This window comes from Bactrocera dorsalis, chromosome 2, assembly GCF_023373825.1.
Source record: "Bactrocera dorsalis isolate Fly_Bdor chromosome 2, ASM2337382v1, whole genome shotgun sequence".
NCBI classification, from domain to species: Eukaryota; Metazoa; Arthropoda; class Insecta; order Diptera; family Tephritidae; genus Bactrocera; species Bactrocera dorsalis.
Window position 1 is genome coordinate 9,707,694 of NC_064304.1, and position 20,951 is coordinate 9,728,644.

Genomic DNA, 20,951 nt, shown 5'->3' on the forward strand with positions numbered 1-20,951 from the left:
AGCCATACAACTGCAACGAAAAGCAGCATTAATGCAAGAAGGAAAGTCAAATTATAACATGACAGCTGTCGACTAAGAAGTTGTGTATGCAAGTGTGAGTGCGCTTCGACGGTGTGCTACAGTGATTTGGTAAATAAAATATTTATTTACAGCATATTTATATATTGTATGTAAGTTTACATTTTACTTGAAGTCAATTTTTAAAGACTTTCACGAAGAACCTTTTTTTTGATTACAACTATTTGAAAAAAAAATGACGCGAGTTTTTCAATAAAAATTTCATTTTTTTGTAAAAATGTCTGTAAAAAATCCAATTTTCAGGTTTTTTTCTGTGCCCAAGTTCTAAGTTAAGGTTGTAACTAAAAAGTGTATTTTTCACTTTAGATGATCCTGTAGGGAGTTATCCTGCCAACACGGGCGCATCTTTTATCCAAGGGGTTCCCGGTAATGCCGTCGCAAAGGCCGAGTTCAAAATATTTTTTTTCCAAAATTTTTCAAAATTTCTTTGTTAATAGTTTATGTTTGTAACAATAATAATTGTAATAAAAAAATTAATTTTTTATATGAGAAACAAATTGTTGAAAGAAAACTGTTTTTTACCCGAGGAAACCCATGTAACCTCTTAACTGTCTTATACCAATAAAACGTATTATTCTAACTGTACGGTCTTAAATGGTTTTTTAAGAATTATTTTTATTGTCTCGGAACATCTTGCTGAAATCTGTGAGGTCTAGAATTTCTGAGGGAGTTGGTAATGACAGCATTTTCTGTTTCTAAAATGGGTAAAATCAGGTCAATAATTCTCTTACCTCTCAGCCGTAGCGGAAAGTGTATACGAATACCGTGAAGAGTCAATTCGGCGGCGTTCGCAGCAAATCGGACTGACGTTTGGAACGACTTGACGCTTTTTAAGTTAAGATCTTAAATTTAAAGCGTACAAAAAACAGCCTGTGCAAGAACTGAAGCCGCTCGATCCTCCTAAGCGACGTCGCCCTGGGGTCTATTCTGTAACTGGATTCGAAAAAAAAAATTTACTCGAATTCGGATTTTGTATATTCCGTAACTCGATTTTCGGATTTTAAAGCCAATTTTTGGATAAAATATTCGATAGCTTTTGAGTTGTAGAAATCAAAAACGAAAATTGTACGTATTTATTCTGGCACAGGGTAGTACAACTTTCGCATAATTATAAATTAGATCCGATTTTCGAATAGAATACATTTTCGAATCGAGTTACAGAATAGGAGCCCTGCTCTGTGGTTTCATGAAAAGTTCCAAGAAGATCTGACATTTTCGAGCCAAATTTTGTTCAGCGATGTGGTCTCTTTCTGGCTCAATGGATAAGTAATCAAGTAAATTTGCCGCAATTTGAACAAAAAGCAACCTAAAGAGATTCAAGAGCTGCCATTTCATGTAGTAAAAACAATGTTTGGTTGTTTTGTGGGCCGGTGGAAACATCGATCCATATCTCTTCCAAAATGATGCCGATGAGAACGTAAGCGTCAATGGCGACCGTTATCGCGCCATGTTAACGCCTGAAATTGAAGCTCCTGATCTCGGCGACATTTGGTGTCAACAAGACGGGGTCACTTCCCACACATCGCATCAATCAATGGATTTATTAAGAGGACACTTCGTTGAGCGGATACTTTCACGTTTCGAGTCGGTCGATGGGTCACCAAGATGTGTGATGTGATATCACACCGTTAGGCTTTTTGCTGTGGGGATACGTAAAGTCTAAAGTCAATGCAGACAATCCCGCTTCGGTTCAGATCTTGGAGCAAAACATTACGCGTGTCATTCGCCAGTTACCAGGTGAAATTCTCGAACGAGGCATCGAAAATTAGACTCAACGGATACACCATCTGTGACATAGCCGCGGCCAACATTTGAAAGAGATAATCTTCTAAAAATAAATACCACGCAATGCTTTTTCGAATGATACTAAACATTCCCCATTAAATGTGAAGTTTCTATGTTTTTTCTTTGTCGGAAGTAGGGAACCTCGAAATGAACCACCCTTTACGAGACAATATTTGTAATCAATTTCAAATATTCAAAGAATATTCTCGATTCGATTTTTTTAAATTAACAAACGGATATAAATCTTTATGATTTAAAGAGGCTATATAAAAAAGCAAGTCTTTCCGCAACCTACATAAGATTTATCAAAAAGGTGTATACATGTATAAAGGATATCGCACAGGATATATTTGTACCGAACACCGTTAAATGATTTCTAAAATTAGCCATTGCGAGAACAAACCCACTGTGCGACAACAGGATATTGTTCCAGTTGTTGTAACGCATGTGTGATCGCGCCGGACCGTACATCATGCGCACACACACACACACACATGTGCATATAGATGGATATATTTTTGTAGGTGCTAATACAGCTTGCTGAAGTTATACTTGCATGATATTGTGTTTAAAGGTTACACGCGCTTTGGTACATCAGAAATTTCACGCTCAATCAGAGACGTAATTGAGCCGCAAAGGCAAACGTTGTCGCAGCTTACGCTAAACAGGACGAAACAGAAATCTATGTAGTGTGAATGACGCACATATTTACATACATACATACATAGTATGTAGAATTCAAAAGTCAAACTTCCGTTCATAATATATTCAGTGGGCAGTCAAGCATTAAGTCGGGAGTAAAGGAAAACTACTTTTCAGACAAAACTTAGACGGAAGGTAAATGCTGCTGCAGATATGTACATATGTATATGTACATATGTATGTTTGAATTTGAACTCCTTATTGGGGAAATGTACATATATTTATGTACTGATAAATTCTTTAAGTATCGCCACTGCTGCTGTCAATAAAACTGCTGTGTCATGGCGTATGTATGTATATGTATTTGTCTATATTTATTTTATACATTTATATGTACATAGATGTATTTCAAACGCCCCCCTTCGTATACTCAAAAGTGTACTAATTTGATGCCTCTATTGAAATTATTCACACCTAAAGCACCTTAATAACTACATACAAATGTCTATATGTATAGCAACGCAGGCTGTTGTAACACTACCACTGCGCCCTCAAACTGTGCCGCTTGCCTCTGCAGCTTTTTTTCTGCCGCCCATCAATACTTACTTAGGCTCATCATTCGAGTCAGTGACATTTAATTTATGCGCAGGCGCGTTCTACGCGTTAAATGCACTTTTTTCATATTTTTTTAGCCTTTTTACACTACTTCACGCCTCTCAAATAGTACTCAGCGGTCTCGTCGAATCGTCAACAAGCCAAAAGGAAATTTTAAAATACAAAATTGAAAAATACTTGCAAAAGAAAATTCGGTATCAGCAAGTTTCGATCGCCAACAAAAATTAAGAAGAGATATGTGAATTCTCAAAAAGAAAAAAAATTGTTATCCTGTGGCGAATCGAACGTGCCATACTAAAATTTAGGCGCTTTTATGCAGACATTGCTGTCTGTATGTATTTGTAGCTCTTTAACTCGCAACTATTTGCCTAAAACGCGTACAGCCACATCACTTGTGTCGGTTCGCACCACACAATTATTTTATATTCGCACCGAAATCAGTAGAATAATTACAAACAACAAATCGTTGTGGCATTCTTTGTCTGGATCACGTGCAACGACAGTATCGAATCACTTCGATCAACAGTGTGGAAACTTGCCAGCAACTATGTGGCACGTACGTCAGTAGCAAGGACATTTCACTGCTTCAGGATAAATAAAACCAGCAACAAAAGTGCAGCACACTCACACACATACATGTGGCGGCATCACCACCAAATCGTTGGTGAAGTTGTAAGCAACTATAAGAAATAACTCAAATAATCAAACATCAGTTCGATGCGTAGTTGCTATTTGATGCTGTCCTGTGCGATTTAAAAATCCACACACACACGCATATGTTTGTATGTATAAGCACGCGCTGCACTTCCCTCAAACGCGGCACAACGCAAACAAACTATGAACTATCACATATCAGCACACACATCAACTGACCCGCATTCTGATATTCTTAAATGTTTTTGTAAATTGTTGTTGCTATACTCGTATGTCTTTTTCACTGTCTTATGCGTGTATAAGATTTTTATATTACAAGATAGTGGATGTCAGCGCTTAAAGCCGCCTTTATTTGCAACAATCTGAAAAAAGGGGGTAGCCAAGTGATCGCCAAGAATTTTGACATGTGAATTATTCCTAAACCGGCCACATAAGATACACGGATCAAGATACGAAAAAAGAAATTCGTTGATGATAAGATAGCATGTATGGGAAATTTAATTTTTGTGAAGACTTGCACGTGTGTATTTTAATATATGAGTTAAGACATACATACATATAAGTGATATATTACAAGACTATATTAAATGAAAAAATAAACTGATCACTATATAAAAATGTCATATAAAGGAGATGTTTATACTTATTTCATAGTCTTTTTTTTATTTTTCACATTTCGGAGACTCATTCAGAAAAGCTAATCCCTCGATTCTCGGTTTAGTTACAAAGGTTATTTTACACACGAGATATCCAATCGAACACATTTTATAATTAAAATATTGGAAAATTCAATCAAAATATATAGCTCAACCGCTAATGAGGTGATTTTCGGTTTCGGTCCTTCTCCACCTGGTCTTTCCAACGGAGAAGATGTCTTCCTATTCCTCTGCTTCCTCCTACGGGTACTGCGTTCAAAACTTTCATATAGCTGGAGTGTTTTCGTCCATTCGGACGACATAACCTAGCCAGCGTAGCCACTGTCTTTTAATTCGCTGAACTATGTCAATGTCGTCGTATATCTCATACAGCTCATCGTTCCATCGAATGTGATATTCGTCGTGGTCAATGCGCAAAGGACCATAAATCTTCCACGGAACCTTTCTCTCGAAAACTCGTAACGTCAGCTCATCAGATGTTGTCGTCATCCATGAATGATCTCACATTGTCAAATATATATTGGCCTAAAATGATGCACTCTATTTTCTTGAAATCGCTGATATCCGACCGTATAGCGTATAGCTGCTATACAAACTGAATGATCGGAATCAACTTCTTGTATGGAAAACTTTTTCATCTGACGTGATATCTTCAATAAATTTGGTATGCCTTAGTGTCCAAGACCAATCTCCGAAAGAACTGTTCAGATCGGATTACTAAAGCTTATAAAAGGTGATCCATTTTGAGATTCCCTACCTTTTTAAAGAAACACAGAATATTTAAATTTAATAGGGAATGTTTATTTCATTCAAAAGAACAATTTTGGCATTTAGTTTTTGAAGATTATCGCTTTCAAATGTTGGCCTACGTGAACGGCTACGTCTCAGATGGTCCATCCGTTGAGTCCAATTTCGATGACTCCAAGACTGTAATCGATGCAGAATTGTCCGCAAAATAAAGTCTAATGGTGTGATATCACACGATCTTGGTGACCAATCGATCGGCCTAAAACGTCAAATTATCTGTTTACCAAAGTGTTCTCTCAATAAATCCATTGATTGATGAGATATGTGGGAGGTACCGCCGTCTCGTTGAAACCAAATGTCGCCGAGAGCACGAGATTCAATTTCAAGCATCAAGTAGACGGTTATCATGGCCCGTTGACAGTCACCATTGACTGTTACGTTCTTACCGGGATTATTTATGAAGAAATATGACCATTTGTATTTTCTGGATGAAATGGCAGCTCTCGAGTCTCTTCAGGTTTCTCTTCATCTCAAATACGGCAATTTTACATGTTTACATACCCATTGAGCAAAAAAGGGTATCATCGCTGAACAAAATTGGCTCAAAAACGTCAGATTCTTGGAACTTTTTAAGAGCAAATAGAGCGTAGCGATGTCGCTTGGGAAGATCCAGCGGCTTCAGTTCTAGCACAAGTGTATTTTTTACGCTTTAAATTTAAGATCTCGACTAAAATACGCCAAGTCGTTTCATACGTCAGTCCGAGTTACTGCGAAAGGCGCCGAGTCGACTCTCCACGGCCTTCGTGTACACACTCAGCTACTGGACGCGGTCCATTCGGTTGAGTATTATCCAATAATGAATACTGTGTCTCAAGATAGATGTTGGTATTGCGAGTAGTATGCTCAGTAGGCCGATTATGTTGACCATAAGTTGAGCGAAGCACGCGAAAGATATTCTTCGTAATAGAATTAAACGATTTGTAAACGTCTTTGTCAAAAAAGGCTATTAAAAAAGACCTGTACTTGTACCATCCATTAGATGCCATACAAACTGACGATCGGTTCCTTACAGTAATCTTTTCTATCATTGTGGATGGTATTATACATAGCTTGGGGGAGTTCCGAAGTCTTTTTTTATACATTTTTTAACTTGGTGAAATCGTCTTCCTCCTTAAACGTGTTTTTCTCGAAACTCTATTTTCTCCGAAACTGCTGGACCCACCACTGAAAATTTTCACAGGACCTTCTTACATATAAAAGTAAAGTAATGATCAAGGAAATAAGATTTGTTTCGATATTTAAACCCGGAAGCCGCGGTGTTTTTAAAAATTGATATTTTGATTAGTCCTAGGATCGTTACCCGCATTCAACCAAAGCAATAATAACTTTTTTTGGCTTTTGGGTTTGTGATGGGGTTTGTAAGCAAAAAAATTTTCTTAATTGCCAGATAAATTTTTTACAGCTCCACCTAGAGATCGGCTACAGAATCAAGGGAATCCAAAATTTTTCAAAAAGTATCGCCGATTTTCATAGCTGGGCCTAGAGATCAGCTACAGAATCAAGGGAATCCAACATTTTTCAAAAAATATCGCCGATTATTAAGTACAAAAAGTTTTTAAATGATTTATTCAAAAAAAAATCACCAAAAAAGCGCTTTTCTAATGATCGAATTCTGATCTGCAAGGGATAAAATACATTGGGCACTGATTTCTCATACTCATTTTTCAACATTCTGATAATAACGGTATATTTGTACTTTTAGAAAGATTTACGTCCTTTCCAGCAATTAGATAACTGAAGGCCTTCAACGGTCTTAAAGTGTCTCTCTAGTGCCCAGTGCATTTTTCAGCTATCTCTTCGAAGATCATTCAGGGCTTATTAGGAATCTATAAAAAGGTTTTCCTTATTTTCTTCGTTATTCCTGTCGAGTTTTAAATACAGTTTTACAATTTTTCACTTATCATGACATACGTCTTGTTCTTATGGCTTACAGATTCACCCGAAAACGGCATTAATGAGTAATAATTTAAACCAACTTGACAAATTTTTAACGAATATAGTTTAAAAGTAAGTAACATATTAATGAGTTCCGAAATATAATCCGAGCATACATGTATATCTGGTATCACAAATCCCGTCGGCTAGTAGACTGAATGAAAACGCCCACACAGCCGACTCACTCAGTACTCACCTTCGTGAAATATCCGTTTTGTCGCCGCTATCTACACAGTTTCCTATTAGAAATTGTTCGTGGTGCTTTGAAATGTAGAAGTATATTCCCGAACGTGGTCGAAAAAAATCAAATAACTGAATCAGTTCACAACAAATCGGTGGATATAGCCGCACATAACGCGCCAACACGTAAACACTTAGAACATTTACTTATTTATTTTATTTTCAAAACTTTCACAAACACAATGAAACACTGTTGCAAAGAAGCTGCGATAGGTTCAAGAGTAAAAGTTGTAAAATTAAGAATTATTTTTATAATAAATCAATTTTTTTTTCAACAATAATGTGGTAGAGTACACAAACACAATTGTGTAGCGAGTTAACTAATCAAAACGTCAAAATAGCTACCGGGCATTTGATTGGCTGCCAATATACATACATACCAGTATATATGGGCTTATGTATTTATATACATATGTGTATGTACTTGAGTGTAGCAAAAAATTTATTAAATATGCATTTTTACACTATTATTAATTGTTAGGCAAACTTTGAAGATTTGCAATTGCTGGTCTGCAGGCGACACTTTTGTTTTGTGTATGCTTTTTATTACTCATATAATATAATATTTAACATATGTATGTGCATATGTATTTGTTTAACAAACGCCACTTTTCGTTAACAAATCTAATTGCACGTTTATTTTGTTGATCGGCGAACGCGTTTCATAACTCAACTACTACTACACTTGCACAACAAGAAGATAAAATTCACAAGACGGACACAAGATAAGAAAAGCTTAACGGTTAGTGAGTGTGCGATTGGAGTGGCGAAACACGCTTGGATGCTGGAATCGGAATGAATGAAAGCTGAGACTGAACTTCACCACAAATGGACCTCATCCAAATAATCAGAGCCCACTACAAGCCGCAGGCAGCAAGCAGCAAGCAGCACAGCCTATACGTTCAGACAGGCGGCGGAAACGTGCCGAAGTGTTGGCAATGCGCGGCAGAGACTTACAGCAAAACAACCGAATTGAATAACAGCAGCAAAGCAAACGCAAGCAGAACAACAACAAAAACAATGCGCAGTGATAACAATAGCAATACATACATATGTATGTATGTTTGTACGAACGTATGTACATAAGTATTCCAATAGCATGCAGGAAGATCAAGCACGAAACGGGCCCACGAAGTAGGCGAAGCAGCGCTGTGGGATTGGTGCGTGCGCACAATGGCGACCGGGCGAAGCGTCGACCCATAAAACACACACCAACAAACAATGCAATAGCACGAGAGTGTATGTGTGTGTATAGCCGCATTGATGAGTGTGCGTGCACACACCTACAGCATTGATTGAGGGTGGCGAACAGTGACGCTGCCGCTGCTGCTGCGAATGCTGCCGCAGCTGTTGGATGTTTGGAACGGAATCACAGGGAAATATCGCGTTGGAAGTGCAGGCGATGAACGCTGTGCTGTTTGCGTTGACGCTGACGGCGGGGGTTGTTAGTACGCGTTTGTTGTAAAGACCCTTCAAGAATGTAGTGCGTTTTTATTGACTTGTTGTTATTACAAAATAGTTTTATATGATGGAGTTATGGACTAGTTACTACTAGACTAGTACTTTTTATAGCCTCAATAGTGTATGTATGTATATTAAGTTTGCCACGAAGTTTCAGTAAAATATATATCTACATATGTACATATGTATGTATGTGTATATAAATTATCAGCGTGAGGAGCTTTGGCCATGGCCATATCTGTCTGTATATAAGCGAACTGGTCCCTCAATTTCTGAAATATCGACTTAAAATTTGCACATGATGAACCTATTGTCCAGATCGGACTACTATAGCACATAGCTGCCATACAAAGGACTGTTCAAAATCAAATTTTGGTCCGTCATTTTGCAACAAATCCAATGAAATACCGCGATTTCAGTGATTCGCCGTCTTCCGCCGAATTTTCACCCAATGTCGCTACTTTGTTCAAAAATAACCTGAAGGAGACATTCAATATATTTTTTTACCAACCTAACGCATAGTTAGACCACTTTCGACGGCTCTAGACAGACCTAACCTCTAATTTAAAAAAATAGTTACCCTTGTTTCACCACTAATAAGGGATCTCACAGTCATAATGTAACGATCGAAATAATTCTTATTGAATATGATTGTGGTTTTTGTATTTTTATTTACTTTCACTCTACGCTACCAAATGTTTGCAATTTAGATACAAAAATATTAAATAACGGTAGGCAAATAAATTAAATCTAATAATTTAAGTATTAATTTTAACGATCGTGTACAAGTAATATTTATTTCTCCTTAATATTGGTTAAACAATTAATCAATCAATCAATCAATTCTCGAAATCTATTTGCATCGATAAGGATATTAGGACATTGCATAGCAGAAAAATCAAACTAAAATTAAAAGGCGCACTTCAGTGCATTCTGGTGAGGTCCTCGACAATTTTAATGACATCATCGACGTCAGCCTCCTTCTTTTCCCCGTTTAATGTAAGCTGTTAAACAAACAAAATAAATTATTTGAAACATTAACAATTCAAATTTACATTACCTCCAAGCCCATAACAGTTTCCTTCATTTTATCCCTACCCAAATCAAGGAAACTTTCAATTAAATCGCCATCAATGAAATTCTCACACGGCTCCGTCTTCTGTGTCGTTTGATAACTTCTATAATAAGAGTGATCTATTTTTCCTACCGATTTAATCGTATTTGTTAAACGTTCCTCAAGGCTATGCAAGAAATCATAGAAATCTTGCGGTATTTGCGTAACAATACCAATGGCACCATTCACGGAACCATAGAGCACACAACCCATATTGGGTGTTGTACGTTCACCAACGTTTTGCATTACCAAGGAACCGTGACGGAACACATTTACAACATCGCCCAAATGAAAGCGCGCAACTTCTGGCAATAGCTGTCGTTCTTCATCCGTCGTGGCGGCACTAGAACATAATTACAAAACATTTCAGTGTGCTCATAAGTGTTTGGTTATGAAAATTACCTGTCTTTTTGACAGACGAAAAGATTTCCATAGGTCTCCGAACCCAAAAATGTATCATCATCCAAGATTTCGACAGCCCTCATCCACTTAGGGTCGCAATCACGTGAAATCTCAACAAAAATACCTTCCATCTGTTTATGCTGCAACAACGTCATCGAACGCATCAGATCACCAACCAAAATAAAGTCACCTGTGCCACCATTGTGTGAAAAAATTAAATATATTTTGTTCATCTCTGTCTAATGCTAAATCTCACCTTTGGCCTTTAGGTACAATACAGAAATGTTATTCTGAATATTACATTCCATACGCAACTCCTTTTCATTGGTCCATTCATAAAGCCGCACAAAACTGTTTATGCCCGCCAACACTTTGCCGTTAAACTCCACCAGGGAGTTACATGAACCATCGATTTTCGTTTCAGCCACTTGAGTTAGTTTGTTTTCGTTGTAGTGGAAGATAATTATGCGACCAATTTTAGGTTCTGGATCATCCGCATAAATTAGCGCGGTGGATACAACATAATACGTATTAGGATCATCACCAAGTTTAGCGGACATTAGGGAAATAATGCTTTCCGATGGCATAAATTGATGCGCATGTAAAACTTCGAAAGTATTCTGATCGATTATTAGCAAATTGTTTATTTCCAATTCTTGACCAATTTCAGCATTTGTAGTTGCAGCACTGCCGCCACCCGGTTTAGGTATTATGTTCGAAGCATAGGTTATATTCTGCGCTTGAGTCGAGGCACTCGGCCTTGTAGGTTTGGGACCACCACGACCTTGAACATCAACACGCAACGTTGCCACGCCAAATGTTTGTGAACTTTCTTGATACGCAATGCGTCGCGGACCCTCACCCAGTGGCACAGTGCGAATATGCAACTTTTGTATCTCGTCGATGGTGCCTAAAATCACCGAATTCTTTGTTGCCAAAGCCAAACTGTCTGGGTATGACTGCGCATTTAGTGAGCACATATGATTTACTTCCTTTAAATTGACATTGGAAAACACCAATTTGTGATTAGACGAATAAATAACAGTGGGACGATCCGAGCAAGCAAATACATTAGTTGTGGCAAATGATTTAAAAGTTCGTAAGGTAGTTGGTTGTGTACCCAAAGTAACTTTTTTCTTCTCACTTAGACGCCCATCCAATCGATTCAATATGAAATAGAACATTGAACCATCACCAAGCGCACAGAGCAAATAATGTATGCCCTCAAATGTAGTCATCAGAATAGAACGTGGAATAATTTCTAAATGTGGGAAGATATTAGTATATAAAAGCTGAAAATTAAAAATTGATACTGTATATTTACCACCAAATAATTTCTCAGTGTACATAGTTTCCAGTTTTGGCAGTGATAGAATCACAACGGATATATCCGTCCACAATCCTATTGACACAAGGTCTGCTTTGTTTTTACCCTCTTCTAATGGGGTAATATCTAAACAAGCGACTTCATATTCTAGAGCTCTGTGTGATTTTTCTGCCAAGTAGCAATTCTCAATTTCAATGTAGTATACATTACATGCTGAAGCAACAACAATTTGTGATGAATTGCACGACACTACTCCAATACGTTTACCATCTGGCGGTTGCCATTCGCCTACTAAAGATTTGGTGCTACTCTTAACTAGACGAACGGTAAGTGGAGTCACTTGTATAATCTTTAAAGGAAAATTTCTGTTCCAATCATTTGTTTTATTATTTATTTTGTTTTCTTTCTTACCTGATCATAATCAACATTTGAGCAATGGAAAGTCTGTTGATCACTAATAAAGCCTGGTATATCAGTTTCTTCAACCTCTTCCCCAGTTAGAGTCAAAATTCGAGTATGACCCACAAATGCCAGTACTAATGTGTTTTCAAAGGCACTTTCGTCTATACCTACTTTAAGCGACCACATACCTTTTATTCCAGGCAAATCAATGCAGGCATGCTCTTGAATACCAATACCAATGCTACAACAAAAGAATTTAGTATTATTTATCAGTTACTATGACTGCTCAGTACCACAAACTAACCGTATAATACGTAGTGAGCCATCTTTAAAGCTGCCGGAGCATGTTATTATTTGTCCTTGACCTTGTCGGTCCAAATCTACAACACCTAAATCAAGTATAGGTGCCAAACTGGTAAAGTTTTCCATGGGTATAACGTAAGAGCCATTCTCGTTGGGCGTTGTACTTAAGCGGACAAGTTGAGAGTCGCCATGTTTTGAACCAATGAAGAGAAAGCCGTTATCCAAATACGTTATGCACTCAGGTATGGAAATTTCACCTGAAATCAATATATTACTGTAAAATAATTATGGTTCAGTTGTGCCTCTTCCTTTTTAGTTACCTAGCAATTCCACTTTTATTTCTTTGACTGATACTCCACCTTTACCATTGTCGATGGTCTCTAAGAAAAGCATAAACAACTGTCCATACATGTTTCCTAGCAAATACCGCTGACCTTTGCTATCCACGCGCGCATAGCAGTTAATGGTGCTTTGCTAACGAATAAAATTAGATTCATAAGCAATTGCCAATAAGTATACATGTAGCTTACTTTAAACGTAGAAGGAGCTACAGCATGGTAACTATTTCCATCATGGTATACGATCGATTCACGGCCAATAACGATAGCCCCACCTACAAATTTTGTTTGTATATTATTTTTAAATCTACGGATAAATTCAAAGTTAAAACCTTACCCAATGGTGTTGGTACTGGTATCAACATTGTGGCTTCTGTCTCGACATTGTCTTGTTTCCAGGCAATTTTCATAAACTCTTTGTCACGTAAATTAATCTCATGTGTCTTCACATGCCGTCCATCTACATCTTTATGTATAACAATAATTGTGGGATTAATGCAACCGTATAGAAACTCGACATCATAAACATTTAACTCGTCCATTCTAAAAAATATTTTTTAAAAACAGTATAAAATAGTTTGTAAGAGAATACATTAAGTTTTCTTAAAAACACACCTTAAATTAGTCGCCTTCAATTCGCTTGTCTCTTTATCCAAGGGTATAATAGTGAACAGACCCATGTAAAGGCACATACCAATAACTCGCGCCTTTGGATCAATAACAGCGATGACACCGCCTTCAGTAGGTATGCTTACTTGATCAGATACATTACCATGAGCCTTTGTTACCACACTAATTTGGTCACCGATCATTCGGCATTCCAGTATCATAACATTGTAACGAAAAGTAAGTATAAAAAGTAGATCCTTCTTACTATCCTATAACATTAATGGATTTATATATATATTTAAGTTAAATTTCAACTATTATAACAAACCTGAGGACGGAAGTGGCGCATGACACATATTTGGCCATTAATATTTACTTCTTTTAATGGTCGCAATCCTTCCGGCGTAACCAAATCAATTTCTAACTGGCTGTTTCGGGCAATGATTAAATTTAAATCAGTTGGCGATGTAAAGTTACCTGAAACATAAAAAATATTTATAAATAACCTTAGACAAAAAATAAATGTGTTGTTGTTTTTAAAACACGCCGGTTAACCATCACTGCCCAAAAAGCATGGCAAGCTAGGCGGGAGCAACAAAATATAATTGCCAAGCAACTATTTTACTTTTTTTAATCAGAGACCAATTGTTCACAGCAGTAAATAAAAAAGTGAGGTAATAAATTTTAGTTAAATTCCTGGAGACGCGACGCGGCAAATACCTCGCCGATGGTCATAAAATTTGTCCACAATAGAACTTACCGGTTACGCAGCTTACAACTGCTGTCGGCTTTTGTGCCGTAACCACATAATGGTGTGACATTTCCTCTGCTATATATTACCGATTTCTTCAATTCGTTTCAAAAACTAAAAAATTATAATTTTCCTCTATAAAGGACAATTTTACCCGAACAAACCGTCAAATCTCACTTTTCGCCTTTTTTTGGATATGCTAATTACAACTCTGTCTTCGAAAGATTCAGCAAGCACAGTGTTACCAAGTGCACGTATATATGTCACTTAAAATCAAGAATGACTTAATGGGACAAATAGTTGAGACTGCTTTTTAAAATTTTTTTTTAATATATTTTAAGACGCAAGGTTCGTCCTTTCATTGTAAAAGTTATAACCTTGTGATATAAATATTACATATATGTACGTTTTGTAACCAAATGCATAACGATAGTTTATCTAAGTTAATTATTTTAATAAAAATTATAATTTAATATAGCTATTTAATTAGATTATGATAAATAATATTTTATTAGTTTCGATTCTGATGTGTTCCAAAGTTCACAATAGTAATCTATGTTGTAACCGAACTCATTATCTTAGAACTCAACTACTTCTAAATTCAACTCTGTTAAAATATTGTACTGATATCAATATACTACTTTCAAAAGATTTTTATTTGAATTGCTTAAATAAATAGATATATTTCTTTGTTTTGAATAAATTTACACTATATTGTGCCTTACTATATTTTTAAAAAAGGTGAAACGAATACAAAAAAGAATATATTTCAGTTCTACATTAATATGGGAATAGGGCTCACTTGTCAAAGCTACTAAGTTGTGCAACAGTGCTGATGGAACCATTCCAGTGTGGTACTACGTGTTTGACAATTTCTCATATAATTTCTCGTTGTCTCGTCGTTACGAAGAATTTATTATTGTTCATCATAGTTATTAAATAAATCCTTATATTTTATTCCAAAGTGCTGATAATTGTACAACAATTAAGCAATAAAAATATTGTAAGCATTTGTGCTTGGGCGAATTGGTATTATTGAGGCTTATTTTGCGTGTAGCTTGGTTGTCTGAAGGCTAGAAATATGGCTAAGCTGACGGATGTATACCGTGCTGAGGATGTGATCGACGTTGGTTACAGACAAATCCCAGTAGTTACAGGATCGGCTGATGATTCCTCCTTAATGGTGAGTTATGACAATTGTCAACATTGTTAATTTGCACTCCATACAATAACAAATATTTGATGTAATGTAGGTTTGGGTTTTAATTAGAGGTAGATATTTAGCTAAATACATTTTTACATACTTCTCCAAAGGAAACCATCGACCACATTTGTATAATGTATGTAGTTTACATGACCATGTAGCAAGAGCTGTGGAGAAAGTGTATGTATAGTAAAAGTGTGTACACACATTAACCAGCTGATTGCTAACCATTGAACCTGTTGATACATCCGAAGTTGATTAGTGATAAATTGAAAAAAGTTGATTGACAGAGTGTATAATGGAATGATATGCTTTTAAATACATTTAAGAATCGTCCAATGATAACTTTTAAGAATTTTATTAAATTTAAACTTTTTCCATCCGTATTAACTTCACAGCAGCAATATCTCCAAACAATGGAAAAATTTGGATTCTTTAGTACGATACCTACCATTCTTTGATTTTCATAAATACATATAAATGCATATGTACGTAGGTTTGAATGAGCGGTAGTTGGACTGAAAACAGGTTCAACGCCAAATATATATATGTGTTTTATCAACATCTCGATGCAGTCGTACTAGTTGCTAACAACACAACAGGGGATCGATTAGTTTACTATGCATAACTCGCTTAATGAATGGTAGCTTTGGACGTATTCCACACTCACTACCCCGTAAAGTTATCGAGATATTTGATGTATATATACATACGTATAGTTTTCTCTTTTATTGGTACTACAATTATAAGTTTAAATGTTTATTATAACATCAAATGCAATGCATCTTCATATTTGTTTTATGGTAGAATAAGTGCCAAACTTCTAACCTAATTCACAAAAAGGCGTGCATAAGCATAACTGTTTATTTATCTTTTTTAATGTGTTCTGCTCTTATCACTACATACATACATATATAAGCTTAGATGAGATATGAAAAGAGCTTCACATATTTGCTATTTGTGAATTTAGATTGGTAGGTGCATCCTAAACTTCAAACCTATAAATTCAAATTAATTAAAAGATTTTTTCCAATCTCGTTGACCCATATATACCTTTTAATTATTCAACATTAACTGTACTACAAATTTGGAGTTATCTAACAAACAATAATAACTTAAATATATTATTTATATACGTCAATGTTTTTAGATGTTAATGGATTTGAGTAACAAAGGCCTCTGCATAGATAGTCCGCAAATTCGTGGGAGAGAGCTTGAAATATTCACGCGAAAGTTTAAACTTTTATCGGCTGATGAACTAAAATTATCGCTTGAAATAGATAGTGTCACATTCGTGTCCTTATTAAATCAATGTGTGCCATGTGTGGGTTGTCGGCGTCGCGTTGAACGTTTATTCTATCAACTAACGCTTTCAGGATATCCCACTCTAGATCCATTGATACTAAGAGATACGTGCGTTCTTACAGTGCGTGAAGAACTTATGTGGTCACCACAAGCTTTAGGGACATTACTCTATCGGCATCATGAGGTACTTAGTGATTTGCTGGATAATAAATTGCGAAATAAAACTCGTTGTGCCCTACATTCATTGGATGCATTTCGCACCAGACCTTTTTCGGAAGTTTGGCGGGAAATGTGGTTTTCAATGAAGTATAATTGTCGAGACAGATTGTCTACCATCGAAACCACGGAACTACACGAAGTACTCGAGAACTATTTGAAAAAACACAAATTTTGTCAGGGATGTCGTAATAAGGTATGTAACAAGGTTTTTAATTTAATATTTATTGTTGTTTTTTTTTTTGCAATCACAACTCCTTATGTAATTTTCAACATATTATTCCTGATTTTACAGATCGAAAAGGCATACCAAATACTCGTAAACGAAACGACTTGTAAAGAAGGATTCGACGCGGCTTTATATGCGAATATTAGGAAACCCCAATCCGAGAAGCACATTAAGATTATTACGAAAAAAGTTGATTTCCTCGACGCTCTTATAAGGCGCGCCGAACCCGAAGTTAATGGCAGGTAAATTAAGATTAAAACTTTTCAAAACTGCGAATTCTTTTCTAAAATAAAGATATGCAACTACAATGGTTACACTATACATAAGATCATCAGTGTATTAGCATAAATTCATGCAAATAATACTGAAAATTTGACAATTAATTACCTTTCTTTTCATGCAGTTATTCGAAGCAGCGAGAACGTCATGCGAAAACTCTTGAAATTGCTCAAGAGGAAGTGTTAACCTGCGTGGGTATGATAATGTATGAGAGGCTTCGTCGTATTTATGTTAGTCTACGCGAGGAAGAGCGGGCTTGTCAAGTGCTGGCGGCAGTTGCCGTTCATGCGTTAAGCCGCAGTTTTGACATGGCGGTGGAACGTAAACAAGGTATCAGTAATTTAGAATTGCTCTATCAGGAAATGAGTCGCGCTGAAAAGGCAAAAGAATTGAGAAGGGAACAGAAAAAACTGAAAAAGAAGTTGAAGAAAATTGAAAAGAAGGAAAAGTTATGTCGAAAATCTCTCAAATCAGCTGCTGATAATGCTGATTCTGATGCAGCGGAAGCAGATGTAGAAGAAGAAGAAGAAGACAAAGATGAAGTAGATTTGGAGATGGTGGATGAGGCGGTGGATTTATCCGAGGAATTAGACGAAGAAATAAATAAATTAGTAGATATTATGGATAAATCTTTGCGCACCGAGGAAAAAGAGGAGTCGACTATGTCTGACAAACCTCATCTTGTAACGGCTTCGGTATCTAAGTCACCCGCTCAAAAGAAACGTAAGCAAAAGAAACAAAAAAAGCACAAACAACCTATACAGCAATCGAATGGCAGCAAAAAGAAAGAAATACCGCAACAACAACAGCAAAGAGTGCCTACGGTAGAACAACGCCTTTCAGCAAATGGCAGTCACTTCGGCAGCTGCTGCGACATCGATGCCAATGAATCTATGGCCAAATGTGATGTTTGTTTAACTCCACAGGACCACTGTCCATGCGAGAACGACGTACGAGACTCGGGCTATGGTAGTGAGTTATTAACACCTGATAACTCGCCAATGAATAGTGCGCCCAGCACACCCGAGGGTTCTGAAGTATCTTGCTCCGACGGTTTTTGTAACCATGAAAATGGACAGGAAATGACCTTGGAAGAGGAACATGACCACCACATGTACGATTTGGGAAATAGCTATATGTGGGGAGATAGTTCCTTAAACCAAAAATATGGTTCTTCGAACTGGCTTAGCTTGCAGCAAATGCTGGTACGTACCGTTAAAATCTACTAAATACGTTGAAAGAAATATACATATATGAATAATTTTTATACTCTCGCAACAAAGTTGCTAGGGAGAGTGTTATAGTTTTGTTCACATAACGGTTGTTTATAAGTCTTAAAACTAAAAGAGTCAGATATGGGGTTATATATGACGAGTAGAGTTGAAATCCGGATGTCTGTCCGTCCGTCCGTCCATCCGTGCAAGCTGTAACTTGAGTAAAAATTTAGATATCATGATGAAACTTGGTACACGTATTTCTTGGCTCCATAAGAAGATTAAGTTCGAAGATGGGCAAAATCGGCCCACTGCCACGCCCACAAAATGGCGAAAACCGAAAACCTATAAAGTGTCATAACTAAGCCATAAATAAAGACATTAAAGTGAAATTTGGCACAAAAGATCGCATTAGGGAGGGGCATATTTGGACCTAATTTTTTTCGAAAAGTTAACGCCTATATTTTCTATAATTGTAGTTTGTTTTTTATATCTAATCTGAAATGTTTTCTTATACCTACAGGATAACTTCGATGAATATGATGATGACGAAGAGAACTGTTACATTCCTCAAGAAGTGGTTCTGGAGTATCAATGTCAGCGAGAAAAAGTGGAACAGCAACGCAGGGAGTTGCGCGAAACGTTAAAGGAAAATTTTGCGCGTTTATGTAAACAACATAAAAATAGCAAGAAACGGAACCTGCTGCTCCGAGCAGGACATCAGGACCAGCTTGCATCTAATTAGCGCGATGATTAGTTACGGAACCTAAAGCAGTCTTATAACTGCATAGCAGTCCTTAATAATGCATAGTGTATTGTAACTCTTCAATGATTACGTACATGTTTTGCGTAATTATTATTGTTTCTGCAAATATATATTGAAATTATTTAAACCTATATAGATATATTAAATTTTCATTCATTTTTGGACTTAGTAACTAAAAATTCAACAGTTGCGGCACTCCTCGTGAAATGGTTCAAGTGTACGCAAATCACGCCAAGTTGGTGGCAGCCCATTCGAAACAAATTTTCCACATCTTTTGCAAGCCTCCAAAAACAACTTACTGTAACTGTGTAGCCAAGTCTGAAAATTAATTACATCGGTTAATAAGTCTTTGAAATTAGTCGATTGAAATAAATTACCATATAGCTCTTTATGGCCAAGTCGGGTAGTGTAGGCGAGAAGAAGTGCAACATTGCAATATGGGTATGCTCTTGAACTTTTCGGAACACTTCATAACGCGATTCAGCCCATAAATCGTCTGGGTCAAGTGTTTCGTCAAAACCCTTAACTGTAACCCATTCAATAAGCACACCCTTGCACACGATCGCAGCTTTGAGCACTCTACTTATTGTAACCTGTGTTATGAAATGACATTTCGAATAAAGTTTCCATTCCCAGTAACTTAAAGAAATTACTCACAATGACAACGACATTAGAACCAAATGGTCGACACACTTGATAGCTTGTAAGTGGTAGGTTTATTTCGCTCAATAACTTGTCCGTGTGACTGCAAAAGTTTATTTTTCTCAGAATTTTCATAGGATATAATAATATTGTGCATACTTACTCCGGATCGAAATTATTACACGATGTAAAAGGTATACGTACACGTTTTTGGGAACAATATACGTATGACCGTCTAAGATTGTTTTGATTCAAATTGTTAAAAGCCAAAAAACTATGGTCATGCACTTTGTCGATCCATTTGTAACTGTTCACCAGTTGTGAATATAATGCCTGTCGCTCAGGCGCTGTCTCTTGCGCAAGGTAAGTAGTTTGACCAAGGCAGTAAGGTGTTTGTGGAGCTTGTAAGCCATTAATTAAACTCTCAACTTCCCTGTTTAAATTTGCATAAATTTTATTTAAGAATGGGCAACTCAACAATAACAAAAGATTAAATTATGTTATTTTACCTCAGCTGAGCATTCATGTTATTGAAGTTCTCCTGAAACTTCAGGAGAAACTTTGTTCGGCTGTCTTCAGCCAATTCGGCGTTCGTACCATCAGCCAATTGCTCAAAGCATTGGCGTACGCTTGAACGCAGTGATCTCACTGCGCCCAGCGTGGAATTAAGTTTCTCCATTCTATCCAGGTTTAGGCTTAATATACACTATTTTTTTTCTATTTACTTTATACTCTTTCACTTTTTTAAACTCAATTTCGTTTTATTATGCCCTGAATGTTGTTTTAAACAAAAGAATGCCGAGTCTGTCAAATCACAATTGATGTAAAAAAAAAAGAGACTAACAGGGTGGCGTTGCACTTCGAAATAAAATTTCTTTCGCAATAGTTTTTTTCTTAAAAACTACATGTTTCAATTATTATAAAAAAAATTTTATAAAATGTAGAAAAACTACGTTATTTTGCAAGTAATTCTTGTG

At 36.5% G+C, this 20,951-nt stretch overlaps 4 protein-coding genes across 4 annotated transcripts in view; 1 reads left to right on the top strand and 3 right to left on the bottom strand.

The window, feature by feature from the left end:
• LOC105234151 (protein single-minded) overlaps window positions 1–8,423 on the bottom strand; it is a 53,951-nt gene extending 45,528 nt beyond the window's left edge. Inside the window, exon 1 of the mRNA XM_011216432.4 lies at window positions 7,369–8,423. The gene's annotated coding sequence lies outside the window, so the exon portion shown is untranslated. The remainder of the gene's footprint in view (window positions 1–7,368) is intronic.
• A 1,101-nt stretch (window positions 8,424–9,524) lies between these two features.
• On the bottom strand, window positions 9,525–14,344 carry LOC105234152 (DNA damage-binding protein 1). The gene is made up of 13 exons (XM_011216434.4): window positions 14,129–14,344; window positions 13,697–13,845; window positions 13,375–13,637; window positions 13,097–13,302; window positions 12,952–13,034; window positions 12,742–12,895; window positions 12,423–12,678; window positions 12,128–12,359; window positions 11,714–12,065; window positions 10,646–11,650; window positions 10,390–10,579; window positions 9,934–10,330; window positions 9,525–9,877 (listed from the first exon to the last, which is right to left on the bottom strand). The coding sequence occupies exons 1-13, from the start codon at window positions 14,187–14,189 to the stop codon at window positions 9,797–9,799; spliced, it is 3,429 nt and encodes a 1,142-aa protein (XP_011214736.1). The 5' UTR covers window positions 14,190–14,344; the 3' UTR covers window positions 9,525–9,796.
• A 501-nt stretch (window positions 14,345–14,845) lies between these two features.
• On the top strand, window positions 14,846–19,463 carry LOC105234154 (gametogenetin-binding protein 2-like). Its single transcript, XM_011216436.4, is given in 6 exon segments — window positions 14,846–15,302; window positions 16,474–17,040; window positions 17,140–17,315; window positions 17,477–18,557; window positions 19,090–19,264; window positions 19,267–19,463. Coding segments are annotated over 6 exon segments (2,142 nt in total). The 5' UTR covers window positions 14,846–15,200; the 3' UTR covers window positions 19,308–19,463.
• LOC105234153 (mediator of RNA polymerase II transcription subunit 27) lies at window positions 19,391–20,799 on the bottom strand. The gene is made up of 5 exons (XM_011216435.4): window positions 20,484–20,799; window positions 20,138–20,407; window positions 19,990–20,077; window positions 19,710–19,925; window positions 19,391–19,650 (listed from the first exon to the last, which is right to left on the bottom strand). Exons 1-5 carry the CDS (start codon window positions 20,651–20,653, stop codon window positions 19,513–19,515), a joined length of 882 nt encoding a protein of 293 aa, XP_011214737.1. The 5' UTR covers window positions 20,654–20,799; the 3' UTR covers window positions 19,391–19,512.
• Between the last annotated feature and the right edge of the window lie 152 nt (window positions 20,800–20,951).

Coding starts and splice junctions, on each gene's coding strand:
- LOC105234152 (XM_011216434.4), bottom strand. CDS start 14,189: ATGTCACACCATTATGTGGTTACGGCACAAAAGCCGACAGCAGTTGTA. Junction 12,679..12,741: donor AATAAAAGTGGAATTGCTAG/GTAACTAAAAAG, acceptor TATTGATTTCAG/GTGAAATTTCCATACCTGAG. Junction 11,651..11,713: donor CACTGAGAAATTATTTGGTG/GTAAATATACAG, acceptor TCCCACATTTAG/AAATTATTCCACGTTCTATT.
- LOC105234153 (XM_011216435.4), bottom strand. CDS start 20,653: ATGGAGAAACTTAATTCCACGCTGGGCGCAGTGAGATCACTGCGTTCA. Junction 20,408..20,483: donor AACATGAATGCTCAGCTGAG/GTAAAATAACAT, acceptor AAATTTAAACAG/GGAAGTTGAGAGTTTAATTA. Junction 19,651..19,709: donor TGGCCATAAAGAGCTATATG/GTAATTTATTTC, acceptor ATTAATTTTCAG/ACTTGGCTACACAGTTACAG.